General features: G+C 45.2%; 2 protein-coding genes across 2 annotated transcripts; one reads left to right on the top strand and one right to left on the bottom strand.

The window, feature by feature from the left end:
* Positions 1–3,311: 3,311 nt before the first annotated feature.
* Positions 3,312–3,620, bottom strand: LOC123324314 (small cysteine and glycine repeat-containing protein 9-like). Its single transcript, XM_044913441.1, has one exon. It carries the CDS (start codon positions 3,618–3,620, stop codon positions 3,312–3,314), a length of 309 nt encoding a protein of 102 aa, XP_044769376.1.
* Positions 3,621–9,330: 5,710 nt separating this feature from the next.
* On the top strand, positions 9,331–9,621 carry LOC123324315 (small cysteine and glycine repeat-containing protein 5-like). Its single transcript, XM_044913442.1, has one exon. It carries the CDS (start codon positions 9,331–9,333, stop codon positions 9,619–9,621), a length of 291 nt encoding a protein of 96 aa, XP_044769377.1.
* Positions 9,622–13,938: the final 4,317 nt, after the last annotated feature.

Genomic DNA, 13,938 nt, shown 5'->3' on the forward strand with positions numbered 1-13,938 from the left:
GCCAATTACAGGCCTCCTGAACCTTTAAACTCAGAGGAGGAAATTGGAGGTTGGCCGACAAACACTTAACCTGTTACCCAGTGTATACGAACCCGAAAGAAGCAACTTAAGGTAATATCCTGATATATCAATGTATAAAGCAGGATGAACTGAATGCAATGTGGATCTATTTATAAATATGTCCTTGCCTGTAAACCCATTTACTTTCCCCCAAAACTTGTGAGAGAGGTAGTTAGGATGCCCATTCTGCACTGAAGAAAGTGAGACGGAAGGCAGTGGGTCTAGTAAACGGAGAAGTCTGGATTTTTGTCGGGGCATCCTGGCTCCAGAGTTAATGTTTATAGTCACTGTGTTATTTTATGTTATTTTATGTTATTGTTTTGTTTTGTTTTATTTTATTATTTTATTTTTAAGGTTGTGAGGTGGCGTGGTTTTCTTGCGCTTTAAGAATTTTCTTTTTTTTTTTAATTAAAAAAAATTAACATATAATGTATTATTTGTTTCAGGGGTACAGGTCTGTGATTCATCAGTCTTGCACAATTCACAGCGCTCACCATGGTACATACCCTCCCCAATGTCCATCACCCAGCCACCCCATCCCTCCCACCCCCTCCCCTCCAGCAACCATCAGTTCGTTTCCTGAGATTAAGAGTCTCTTAGGGTTTGTCTCCCTCTCTGGTTTCATCTTGTTTCATTTTTCCCCTCCCTTCCCCTATGAGCTCACTGATATGAGGAATTTGGGAAACAAGACAGAGAATTTTCTAACACAAATAGTTCAACTATTAAATAGTTTTTGTTAAGTGCAAGTTGTTAAAAAAAATAAAAAGCATTATGAAGTTCTCATTGATTAAAATGGAAAAAACCAAAACAAAACCCCAAACCTTTCTCATTATCTGTTGGTAAATGGAAAACTCTCCCCAAAGATAAATACTGTTTGGTTTCTAAGGACCCTGACTGGAAGTTAAATTGATTGAAAGTCCCCCACATGTTTGGAGTCACTGTCCTGTTGGCTTAGATTTTCTATTTTCACCTTCCTATGATTTGCAGAAAATCGATTTATAAATTACCAAGCTACCCATTGGGAGTGGGAGTACCCTGCTCATTGTGCAACAGAGTGCCCTTGTACATTGACTGCCAAGCCCTCCCAGAAAACACCAGAATTTTCTTAAAGGTCCAGGGTGTCATGATTTCCTCCATAACTTTTTGCCAAGAGAGGACCTCATTTTGGACCTTGAGTTTACTTCTGTGTTTCTCTGATAGCCCTTGGCCATAGTCTAAGTCAGAGAGAGATGATGAGGAATTCATTCACTTGAAGGAATGTAAACATATTTGCTGATTAGGTGATATGAGGTCTGGATTTCGTTGTGTATTATCCAGTGGTGGGAGAGGTATGGATGAGGTCATAGATGATAAGAGACTGGCCATGTTGATAATTGTTGACTTGGGTGATGGTTCTTAGGAATGTGTTGTATTATATTCTCCACTTCTGTTTATGTTTGGCATGTTCCATAATAAAAAAAGTTTACAAAATCATTTATTCATTAAGATGCTATTTAGGAGTGCCTGGGTGGCTCAGTCAGTTAAGCATCTGCCTTTGGCTGAGGTCAAGATCTCAGGATCCTGGGATCAAGCCCCAAGTCGGGCTCCCTGCTCAGTGGAGAGTCTGTTTGTCCTTTTCCCTCTGCCCCTCCCCCCAACCCCTGCTCATGCTCTCTCTCTTCTCTTAAATAAATAAATAAAATCTTAAAAAAAAAAAGCTATTTATTGAGTATATATTATGTGCCAGATGCTGTTCTAGGTGCTTGAGATACTGTCAGTGAACAAAAGAGTGAGAAATCTTTGCTTTGTAGAATGTACATTTCTGTGTGGGGTGAGACAGAGGGGACACCATGGGATCAACATGATAAATTCCTGAATTTTATGGTATGTTAGAAAGTGTTAGGTACTATGGAAAGGAAAAAAAAAAAGATGACAGAGAAGAGACAGATGAGGATGTAGAATGATGGAGGAGAGGGCTAGGTTGAGCACTGGGGTGTCCATGTTGGGCAAGCACACAGAGGATGAGAGGGAGTCACTAGGAGGAGGATGAAAAGCTGGGAGACAAAAGTTTATTAGGGAGGACGGGTGCTTATTTGTGTCAAATGCCATGGGAGCCAGGGAAAAGTCCCATGGAAATTGTCAACCGCTCACTTGGTCATCTTACCCAGCAAATGAACTGAGTGTCTCTTATGTTTGTACTCAGCAATATGGCTGCAATGATATACACAAAAATCTATTTGAGTCGTTGACACAGGAGTGGAGAAAGGGTGACCAAAGAAACCTGACATAGGATGCTGTTTTGTAATTGACTCTCTCTCTCTCTCTCAGACATCAACTCTTTGAAGGCAAAGGTTTGTTTTTCTTCAGATCCCTGGTGCTTGGCTAAATACCTAACATGGCACTTAACATGTCTGCTGAATGAATGAATGAGTGAAATGTACAGAGCGATGGAGTGAAACATGACCTGCCGTGTGGGGCTGTCCAATACTTACAACCAGAATTCAGCTGCAGACACAGACATCAGGAAGGCACGTGTAGGAGAGCCCAGGAATTTCCTTCAATGACCCTGATGACCAAAAGTTGGGGTTCTACCTCCCCCACCCCCAATTTCTATCTTTCTTGTTAAAGAAAGGACAGTATAGGGCCAATCACCCATGAACTGTAAACGATCCCAAGTCTTTCAATATCACCCTTTTCTTCTGCTCCATTGGCCTCAGTCATGGGAGGGGACACATCTTATACAACAGAGAGACACATTAGAATATTGTGAATAATTTTTTTTATTAAAAAAGATTGCCCCCCTTTTTTTTTCAGAGACATAGAAATGGAAAGAAGGGAATGTACAATAGAAACGTTCATCATAAGTAATTTTTTTAAGAAAATGAAATATTAACTATTCACGATTTTACTTTATCAAGCTTATAATATAAATCGGTGTTTGACCTGGGTGCCTGTGTTCCCACTCCGTAAGGCTGACAATATATGATTTATCTTTCTTCCAAACAGGGACAAGATTTCAAAGATGACAGAGAGCCGTTTCCTGCTTGACGTTACCTTCTGGAAAGTACAGGGAGAAGAAATTGGTGTCGTCATGACACCACACTGAAGGGGAAGAACCAGCGCTGAACCTTCAGAGCACCAGGACAGAATGAGCAGCTCTAAGACATCGAAGTGCATAGAGCAGGAGCAAGCAGGCGGGAGGGATGGAGGAAAGTCTTACCAAGCGCCATTAGCAAAACATCTCTCACGCTAGCGGCCGAGCCGCCAGCCGCCTAGCAACAACATTGCTTCTTGCAACAGCTCTTCTGCTGGCAACAGCTCTTCTGCTGCCAACAGCCCTTCCCATCACCGCAGCCACACCAGCCACAGCCACACGAGCCACAGGGGTGACAGCAGCGGTGGCAGCAGCAGACCACGGGGGTACTGCAACAGCCCCCACAGCAGCCACAGCAGCAGGGGCAGCAGGCCGAGCAACAGCCCACCCGGTAGCACCTGCAGGTGGTGCAGCTGCCGCAGCCGCCACCATAGCCACCGCAGCCGCCGCCGCAGCCACCACAACTTCCGCAACCACAGCAGCCCATGGTGTCAGGAGAGAGGACTCAGGAGGGAGTAGCGAGGAGGGAGACTGGGGAGGCGAGGGAGGTCTGAGGCCCTTTGCTTCACTGAACCTTATATACCCACCTCGGGGCCCAACCCGGGGCATGTGGCCACTTCCTTGTTGTGGTTTCCACCAGCTTCCTTGGCCAAATTCCACAAGACCCTGAATGTATTTCCTCATTGAACACCTCTGACTTCATACAATTGGCTTGTTTTAGCATTTGCTTCTTCCTCAAGTTGTGCACCTAATAAAACAACATGCTTCTGAAATGTTTGATCTTGTTTGCGTCTAGCAGTCTTCAAGTGCAAGGATGACCTTCAAGTGCAAGGACTCTCACTTGATGAAAGCTCATGCATCCCGTGAGCATCAGGATCCCTCTGCCAAGTGCGTGTCTTTCCCTTGGTTACAGACGGACCCTTCTCTTCTTTCAGATGGTCTTTGCTGAATGCTAGAGAAGGTGGGATCCCCCTTGGGGAAGCAAAGCACCCCCATTTGCCTCTTTTCACATGTCATAAAGCTCTGAGGCTAGAAAGTCCAACAGTTTTCTCATTGATTTTCAGATTCACTTTGTCCTTGGATCATGGGTCAAAATATGGGAAAGTCACTTGGAAAGGGATTGCTCTGCAGCTGGAGGGCTTGTGATGATGTATTTCAAAATGAGCTTCCCACGCCAGCTCATGTCTCCCTGTGTTCTGCACTCATGGGGTAGTGGATGGAGCCAAGTTGGCTCCAAGGCCCAGAGAAAGCCATGGTCCCTCTGTGCCTCAGTTTCCTTCGTTGAGGTCAAGTCATGTCTATTTTTTTTTTAAAGTAGACTATATATATGTATTTTTGGAATCTTTTATTTTTTTAATTTAAATTCAATTAATTAACATATAATGTATTATTGGTTTCAGAGTAAAGTAGACTATATTTTTTAGACCAGTTTTAGGCTCACAGCTAAACTGATCTGAAAGTTCTGAGATTCCCCATGTACTCCCTGTCCCCACATGCAGCCTCCCCCACCATCAGCGTCCTGCCCCTGAGTGGGACAGTTGTCACAATGGAGGAACCTAACACGACGTGTTATTGTCTCCCGAAATCCACTCTTTACTCTCTGGGTCGCTTTTGGGGTTATAAATTCCTCGACTTTTGGTAAATGTATAATGACAGGTAACCACCATTATAATATCATAGAGAGCAGTGTTCTGCCTATTTGTCCCTCTTTCCCCCCAAATGTCTGTCTCCAGTTTTACCTTTTCCAGAATGTCTTATCACTGAAATAATCCATGTTTAATTTGAAAAATACGCAGTTGACTCTTGAACAACTCAGTTGGAACTCCATGGTTTCACTTATAAGTGGATTTTTATTCGATAAATATAGTACAATAGTGTAAATGTGTTTTCTCTGCCTTGTGATTTTCTTTCTTTTTTTTTTTTTTAAGATTTTATTTATTTGACAGAGAGAGAGGAACACAAGCGGGGGCAGTGGGAGAGGGAGAAACAGGCTCCCTGCGGAGCAGGGAGCCCGATGCAGGGCTCGATCCCAGGACCCTGGGATCATGACCCGAGCCGAAGGCAGACGCTTAATGACTGAGCCACCCACGCGCCCCTGCCTTGTGATTTTCTTAACAGCATTTTCTTTTCTCTAGCTTATTTTAAAGAACATAGTATATAATATATATAACATATAAAACGTGTGAATCAATGTTTGGTGTTATCAGTAAGGTTTCTGGTCAACAGTAGACTATTAGTAGTTAAGTTTTCGAGGAGTCAAAGGTTATATTTCAAACTGTGTGGGGGTTTGGTGCCCCAATCCTGCATTGTTCAAGGGTCAACTGTATATAAGTTATGCCCTGCCTAGATTGTATGGCCAAGCCTAAAATAATCACAGCAAGATCTTGACTAGTACTTACTGAGGTTCACAGTAAATGTAGGAAACCAGCTTTGTCACTGTAGCTTCTATTTCTAGCTTTTGTAGAAGAAAGGAACTAATCACATGTGTGTAGTATGTAACTCCATTCCAGGTACTTTATCGTGGTTAATGTCAACGCAGTCCTAGGAGGTAAATGCCATTAACATTGGTTCAAAGAGGTCAAGGTACGTGCTGAGTGTCACATCTGGCGTCTGAGCCAGGATTCGGACTCAGCTCTGCCTCACCCTGGCTGAGCATAACAAAGGGACAGCCATGTTTTCTCAGAACCTACTGCTGAAACGTCCAGGCTCTATTTTTCCTTTCCATTGTAACTGAGATTCAACATCACTCGCAGGGATTACAATTAATTCCTGTCATATTTAACGTATGTTGTGAAGAACAGTGGTTCTTTGATGCTACGCCCCTCTGCAGAAATGCCTGCAATGGATCACCCATCACTTCTGAAGGAGCTCCAGTGTCTCATTATCACTTGGATCCCCTCTGCAAATGTCACCATAGGTTGCAAAGCCTGGGGGAATGGCACATGACCTTGGCCTTCATGACCAAGTTTAATTTCTTAGATTTTTTTATAGTCAGAAAAATACCATGACTGGTCATTAAAAAAAAATTATATTTCAAGAAAGATAACTCACCACCCTTATTTCTTCACCTGTGGCCTCTTGAGAGATTTCTGGTCTTATTCAAAGCTCAACTGAAACATCTTGTGTCTATATCATCATTGCCCACAAAGCATTGTGCACTCTTTCCTTGCCACTTTTTCTACTCCTTTTTTCTGTCTTCATGTTGCCAGATTATACACCTTGTGTCCCTGACCAGACTAAGTTCCTTGAAGTCTGGGATCATATTTTATTTATGTTTTCATCCCTGTATCAGGAACACAGAGGTGAACTGAGAAAGGGGCAGATTGGTGGGAGGTGAGTCCCAAATGCATAGGCTGAAATCCTAACCCCCATTGTGATGGTATTAGGAGGTGGGGCCTTGGGGAGGGGATCAGGTCATGAGGGTGAGCCCTCATGAATGGGATTAGTGCCCTTATTCAGGGACCCCAGAGAGCTCTCACCTCCTCTTTCCACTATGTGGAGATACATCGAGAAGTCTGCAACCACGAAGAGGGCTGTCACCGAAATCCACCATGGTGGCATTCTGATCTTGGATTTCCAGCCTCTGGAACTGTGAGTGTTTTATAGGCCACCCAGTCTGTGGTATTGTGTTCGAGCAGCCCAAACTAAGACAGATGTGATCAGGCAAAGTAACTTGGGCCAAAGATATATCACACTGAAGGCTTCCAAAAAGACACTGAGGAGGATGAAGTGGCAGATCTTGGAAAGGATGGGGTCTTCCTACCCAGCCTGTAAGCAACAGGAATAGAGGGGGAAGGAGGCATGGGATAAGCCTCGGGCCAAAGTTACAAGATGGCAGATTTGTCCACGGCATTCTCCCAGCTCTGTTTTTATGGCTTCTTTCCTATTTCTTGAATTATTGCCTTTCTATTCCCTGAAACCTAGGTCTCTTGGAAGCCATTTTGAGCTCCCTGGGGTAAAACGTAGTATAAATAGTTTTTGTCCCCAGGCCCCTTTGCCTGCCTTCCTGTCTTCACAGCCGTGCTTGTGCGGCCAGGAGTCAGAAGGCAAGCCTGCTGGCCCAACCAAGGCACCCGCCCCTTTCCCTCACCAAGCATCGCCTGAGTTTCTCTGTCTTCCTTTCTTCCCCTCCTGTGGGGATGAAACATAGAACGTTGGGTTGTGCTGACTAGCAAAACAACATAGACTCACGTGGCTTTTTGTTTTGTTTTGTTTTTGTGCTTTGCTCTACTTCATTTTTCAAAAGGGGCTAGGATTTCGTTCTGTTGGCATCACTAGCATTTCCTGTCGTTTTCTTACTACTCCCTGCCTGCCTCCCAGTGGTATTTGACACAAAAGAAACTGATGAGAACACAACTCAATTGACTCCATCCAACACACATTTTTGTCAGTATGGTGGCAGGGGGCGGGGGTCAGTCAGCGTGGGCAAGGCCCTCTCTGGCCTCATTCACCAGCCACCCCACGTACTTTACCCCTCCTGAATCATATGTCCCAGGGATTCTCTCCAAAAATTTAAAAAGAAAAAAGAATTTCATACAATATCCTTTTGTGGACTTCAAGGGCTAGTTTTAAACTCGCATCCTTTGCCCGAGTGCTAGGATGTAGGTTATTTCCCTTATATTTCAGTAGGGCTCTTGATCTCAGTGGGGAGTGATTTTGCCTCCTGGGGACATTTGGCAATGTCTGAAGACATTTGGGTTGTCATTACCGGGAGAGAGGTTGTCATAACTAGTCAGAGGCTAGGGATGCTGCTCAACATCCTAGAATGCATAGGACACCCCCCACAGCAAGGAGATGTCTGGCTCAAAATGTCAGTAGTGCCAAGGTGAGGAACCCCTACCACTGTTTTATCTTTCCAAAGTATTTCTGAAGTATTCCTCATCTATTATTCCAAAGGAATATAGTTGCCCAAGACTCACCTAAAAAAAATATTTCTCAATAATAAAGAAGCATTCAGCCTTTGACAAAGACGACGTTCTGTGCTGGGAGGTTCCGTAATGGACCATTTTGTGCCATTATTTGGTGTGTGTTTTAGAAAAGGATCTACGCTGGGTGTATGGTCACCTATATGAGACCAGTGGAAACTGGCAATATGGATTATGTCAGTAGCTTTCAAATATGCCTTGAATATTAATTTTAAAATAGATGTACATGTTAAAATATTTCTCTCCATCTATCTGCCATTGTGGGCCATACCATTTTTCACGTAGAGTTTCCTCTTAGATATCAGTGGATAAAAACTTCCCAAGCACTCAGATTCATTTTTTGTTCTAATTAGGAAATGCCTTCGTATTTTATTTTATTTTATTTTATTTTATTTATTTATTTATTTTTAATTTATTTGACAGAGAGAGACACAGCGAAAGAGGGAACACAAGCAGGGGGAGAGGGAGAGGGAGAAGCAGACTCCCAGCTGAGCAGGGAGCCCGATGCGGGGCTTGATCCCAGGACCCTGGGATCATGACCCGAGCCGAAGGCAGACGCTTAACGACTGAGCCACCCAGGCGCCCCATGCCTTCGTATTTTAAATGCAATCAGAATCGTACCAGAAAAAGATGAGCCCTTGCAAATATTTACTTGTGCTTTCTAAGCAGCCTCGCTAGGTGAAATGTACTGCTCAGCGAACTCGGTGACCTGCTTTACAAGTCTGTGGCAGGGAGTAAGGCTTTCATTCTTTGCTAAACAATCTCTGATGAGGGTAGCAAGGCTGATTCTGCAGTTGGCAATACCATTTCAGCATGACACTCCTTTTATTTTTCTAGTGTTTGGTAAGAGGACTTCTGGGCTGAGCACGGAAATAGCCCCATTATGATGTTAGTTGTTGCTCGGCGTCAGCCACAGGATGTTGTGTTGCGTGGGCTTCCTCAGCGTGTCCGTGGCTGTTGACAGCATCCCCTTTTTCCATGGCTCCCAGGAGCCCTTACTGGAATTTTTAGGACATTTATTTGACTTAGAAAAATAAACAAATAACCTAATAAATCTAGCTGACATCACGAAAAGGGAAGTCATTAATATATTATGAGGTTTTTCCCATGATGACTGAACTAAAAGCAACAGGGAAGTGGTCACGTGTCTCACTGTCCCTACCTGAGGGTTGGTACATAAGGGGCTCCCCCGGCGGACGGCGGCACCAGACCTCCCTCGCCTCCCGAGTCTCCCTCCTCGCTACTCCCTCCTGAGTCCTCTCTCTTGACGCCATGGGCTACTGTGGTTGCGGAAGTTGTGGTGGCTGCGGCGGCGGCTGCGGGGGCTATGGTGGCGGCTGCGGCAGCTGCACCACCTGCAGGTGCTACCGGGTGGGCTGTTGCTCGGCCTGCTGCCCCTGCTGCTGCGGCTGCTGTGGGGGCTGTTGCAGTACCCCCGTGGTCTGCTGCTGCCACCGCTGCTGTCACTCCTGTGGCTCATGTGGCTGCGGCTCGCATGGCTGCTGCGGTGGGAAGGGCTGTTGCCAGCAGAAGAGCTGTTGCAAGAAGCAATGTTGCTGCTAGGTGGCTGGCCGGCCTCTGGGAAGATGCTGCAGGTAACTGTCCCATTGGTAAGATTTTCTTTCTTCCTGCCAGTCCTCCCTGATTTGAATGTCACAGGGGTGACATGACACTGGTTCTCAGCCTGAGGAGCTTAATACAGATCGCCTGGTCCCTGAGATCCTGCCTCTAAATGGAAAACACCAGCACAGTCCTCCATCCATCACCAAAGTATGAGCCCAACACAATAGAGTGATGATTTTTAATGCTATGCTTTCTTGAAATGTTCCTGCTGAAATGTATGTTTCTACTCCTTTCCTCCTCTTTTTGTGGCTTCTATATCCTGAATCTCTGCTAGTTTCTGTTTCTGTAAACCTAAGGCAATGATTTTCCTAATAAACCACATAAAACTGGCAAAGTCTTACCAACATCTCCTCTCTTGTCCTTACTCGACTGTGTCTCACCCAAGGATGTGATTACACCCATCAAAGTAAGACCCCTGATGTTTGTTTGAGATGGGTTTGGAGTAAGTAGTGGATAATCTGTCATTAATAGGTTTTCATAGGATGGTCATAATTTGGTGGCCTCAACTATCCCCCTATGCAAGTCAGGAAAAAGATTCTGGTAACACTGTATCAATGGACTCTGTCTGTCCACCTCTGGATTCAACTTTTCTAACAGATTTTGATCTCAGTGTCTACAGTCAGGGGAAATTCAGCACCTAAAGCAATGTGTACTTATTTAAGTTTTAGTTATTTCTGTCTGGTCCTATTAACAACCTAAAATCTGACTGCATATTAATGAGAATTTTTACTCCATCACCAGTACTCGTTAACTGTGTCTTTGTCAGGTTGTGGTCACAAAATACTAGTGTGGTCATAAGTGAATAAATCTATTAGTAAGCATTGTGTGTTACCCAAACACTTTCTTCACTTTGACTATATTCTGTCATATCTAAACCTATATTTTTTTAAAGATTTTATTTATTTGACAGAGAGAGAGCATAAGCAGGGGGAACAGCAGAGGGAGAGGGAGAAACAAGCTCCCTGCTGAGCAGGGAGCCCGACACGGGGCTAGATCCTAAACATATTATAAGAACTGAAAAATTAAAATATCACAATGGGAGGGGGTGCCCGGGTGGCTCAGTTGGTTAAGCATCTGACTCTTGAATTCTGCTCAGGTCATGATCTCAGTCAGGGTCATGAGATCGAGCCCCACGTTGGGCTCAGCAGGGAGTCTGCTTGAGAATTCTCTCTCTCCCTCTGCCCCTCCCCCCATTCACGCTCTCTCTTTCTCTACATAAATATTGAAAATGTCACAATGGGTTGTTTTCACACCACATGTCTCAGTGTCCCTTGAAGGTGAAACCACACACAGTTTGTTATTGATGAACCCACATTTGGAATGCAGTACCCTTTCGTATGAACGATGCTTTAGACTTTTCTACTTAAATCTGTTTCTTGTGGAAATCAAGGGACGGAGACAGGGCCAGAAGAGCACACCTCAACGTTTCAGGCAGCTGCTCAGGGGCTGCGGAGGTGATCTCCTCCCACTGGTTCATGACCCAGCCCACGAGGTCTCGGGTCCTCTCTCTCTCTTCCATCTGGGAAGTACTCACAGAGTACAGGTGCTTCAGCGAGTTGCCCTGAACAGAACTGCAGGAACGGGGCGCAGGGAGCAAGGGAAAAGCACACACCAAATCACAGTGTTGGGGATGCTTCTGCGGAGGCCGGGCCCTGGTTCACAAGTCACCAGCAGAAATGGGCACCACTTGCCTGGCCCAGGTCTGTTTTCAAAGACACCCAGGAGATGGTGGCTGATGCTACCTGCTGGGAGAGGCATTACTTATTACTGCTTGCCAGCCATCACACTAATGTGTGCATCAAAGGAATGGGAAAATAAAATGAAATAGATGCATTTGCTTCGGCGTACACCTGGGGATCACCAACTCTGACAGTCATACCTGGGCATGGTGGGACACAGGAAAATAATCCAGGGCTGGGAACATTCCTGCACTAACGGAGGGAGATTAGGTCTGAGTGATACAATGTTTACTTCTGAGGATAACAGGGAAATAAAACATGTGCCCTCAGCATGATATTTTTATACATTGTATCTCCTGATTTTACAAATGCATAGGGAGTAACTACAATGTGCTAGACACTGTTCTAGGCACCAAGAGTACATCAGTGAACAAGACAGATAAAAATTCCCATTCTCATAGACCCAACATCCTTGTCGTGGGAGTGAGATAATACACTTAGTAAATGAGTGTATTATAAGGTATGTTAGAGACTAAACACTGAACATACAAATGGCCAATGGCCGAACCATGTATAGAAACAGAACTCTCACCCATAATCTGCAGCAACCAGCCAGGAAACCAGGCTTTATCTAAGTAAGCTGTCCAGGCAGCCAATCTACTACCTGCAGGTCAGACTTCCAGAAGCCTGATCATTATCTCCAGCAAACAATCCAGGGAGTCAAGTAATAACTCCTGCAATAAAGGCCCCAGATAGTCAGGACCTGATCAGTAACTGGCTTTTCCCCGGATTTCTGTCCCTGCTTGCAACTTCGGACCAACTAGTGAGAGCCAGATATGTGCCCCTTCAACCAGTCACATAGGATGCCCTGCATCTAGTTATCCCGCCTCCACCTTCCTCGGGCCACAGGCTCCCATCGGGGCACACCTGAAGCCTCTCCTTTTCCACCCTAAAGCTCTCCCTCTCTGTCTGCCTTTGAGTCTCTGCCAAAGTGCAAGAGATGGTGGCCAACCCCTCTGCTGTAGTGAGCTCTGAATAAATAACCTTTTCTGTTCTTGTTGGTCTTCATTTATTTCCACGAGACTCAACAATTCCATCTCAGGTGTGTAGGAATTCTTCCACATGTGCTCCAGCAGATAGACACAAAAATGTTCATAGCAGCACTGTCAAAACCAGCAAAACCCTGGAAGCAATGGAAATTCCCATCATCCAGAGAGTAGATGAACCAATGAATTTTAGTGTAGTTACAGGAAGGAATGCATATAGATGTAATAAATTCATGTGCAAAGAAAAGCAAAGAAATGATGAGCACAGGCTTTAGGGTAAGGACTAACCTGGGTGTAGGGGTACAGAAGAAAGGGTTGGGGTGGTGAGGAACCTTTTAGACTATGCTGTCAAGGCTTAGTCCTGTTACATTATCAAAATAATTAGCAAACTAAATAAAGAAAACTATGCTTAGAGTGTATTATGAACCACAGATTACAGTCCATTGTTTTCTGTGCCATGGAGGTCCTTAAAAAATAAAGTGTATTAAAATATGATGTCATGGGGAGAAAGAGCAGTGTAGGAGAGATGTGGATTGCAGGGAGGGTGAGTAGGATTTCAATTTTAAATTGAGTGATTCAGATAGGAGTCATGGAGAAGGTGGGTGACATTTGAGACAGACCAGGAAGTGCGGAGGGAGTGAGGTGTCCGGTTGTCAGGATCAAGAGCACTGTGGACTATGGGACTGTAAGCAGATGAGGGTGCTGGGAGCAGGTGTTCAGCAAGGTGGTGGTGGTGGGCGGGGGGGTGGGGTTGGTGGGGATTGCCTCTCACCTGTCAGTTCAGGTCATTACAAACTTCAACCTGGCTGGTGAGTGTCATAGGCCACCTGAGGAGGGCGTGAGTTAGAGATGAGATCACCTGACTTTCTCTGCAGAAAGACTACTGTCACTGTGCCTTGAGAATTGACTATGGCGGGGGGTGGGAGATGCTCCACCCTGAAGAAGCTCTTGCTGGGGGGCCTGGACCTGTGGGGTAGGGGTGCAGGTGAGAGTGGGTTGGGTTCCAGTGATGAAACCCAATTTTGCTGATCCATCTAGCGCAGGACCAGAGAGAAAGATAGGCATCCCTGGGTGCCAGTGTCTCTCTGGCTTGGGAAACAGGAAGGATGAAGTCACTGTTGAGGAGGATTCATGGGGAGGGGTGTTTCTGTGAGAAAAGCATTTTTTGGGGGTGCGTACTGGTAGGGAGATCAAGAGTCCAATTTTGAACATGTAGAACTTAAGTTGTCAACAGTTTTCCCTCCTCTAATTGTGCCCTGGAAAACCTTGGTGAGAACAGGAGAAGTTGAACTCAGTGTCTCTCTTGGGTGCAGACTTCAGTTGCTCCTGTGATTTGGGCATGCAGATAGACAAGCATTCACCTCCTTCCCGCAGAGGCAGACACAGAAGGTCCATCAGGGCACGGGGACCTGGTAGATGATATTTCATTCGCTGTGCTGCTTTGGAGCTGTTTGGGTAGACCTGTTTCTCTTCTTTGCCTGGCTTCAGGTGCCTGCTTGCCTGGGGTGGAGGGTGGGGGGACAGTGTGCGTC

The sequence above is a fragment of the Neomonachus schauinslandi genome, chromosome 3, assembly GCF_002201575.2.
Source record: "Neomonachus schauinslandi chromosome 3, ASM220157v2, whole genome shotgun sequence".
Lineage (NCBI taxonomy): Eukaryota > Metazoa > Chordata > Mammalia > Carnivora > Phocidae > Neomonachus > Neomonachus schauinslandi.

Bases quoted from the DNA above. Each gene is read 5' to 3' on its own strand.
- LOC123324314 (XM_044913441.1), bottom strand. From the start codon at position 3,620: ATGGGCTGCTGTGGTTGCGGAAGTTGTGGTGGCTGCGGCGGCGGCTGC.
- LOC123324315 (XM_044913442.1), top strand. From the start codon at position 9,331: ATGGGCTACTGTGGTTGCGGAAGTTGTGGTGGCTGCGGCGGCGGCTGC.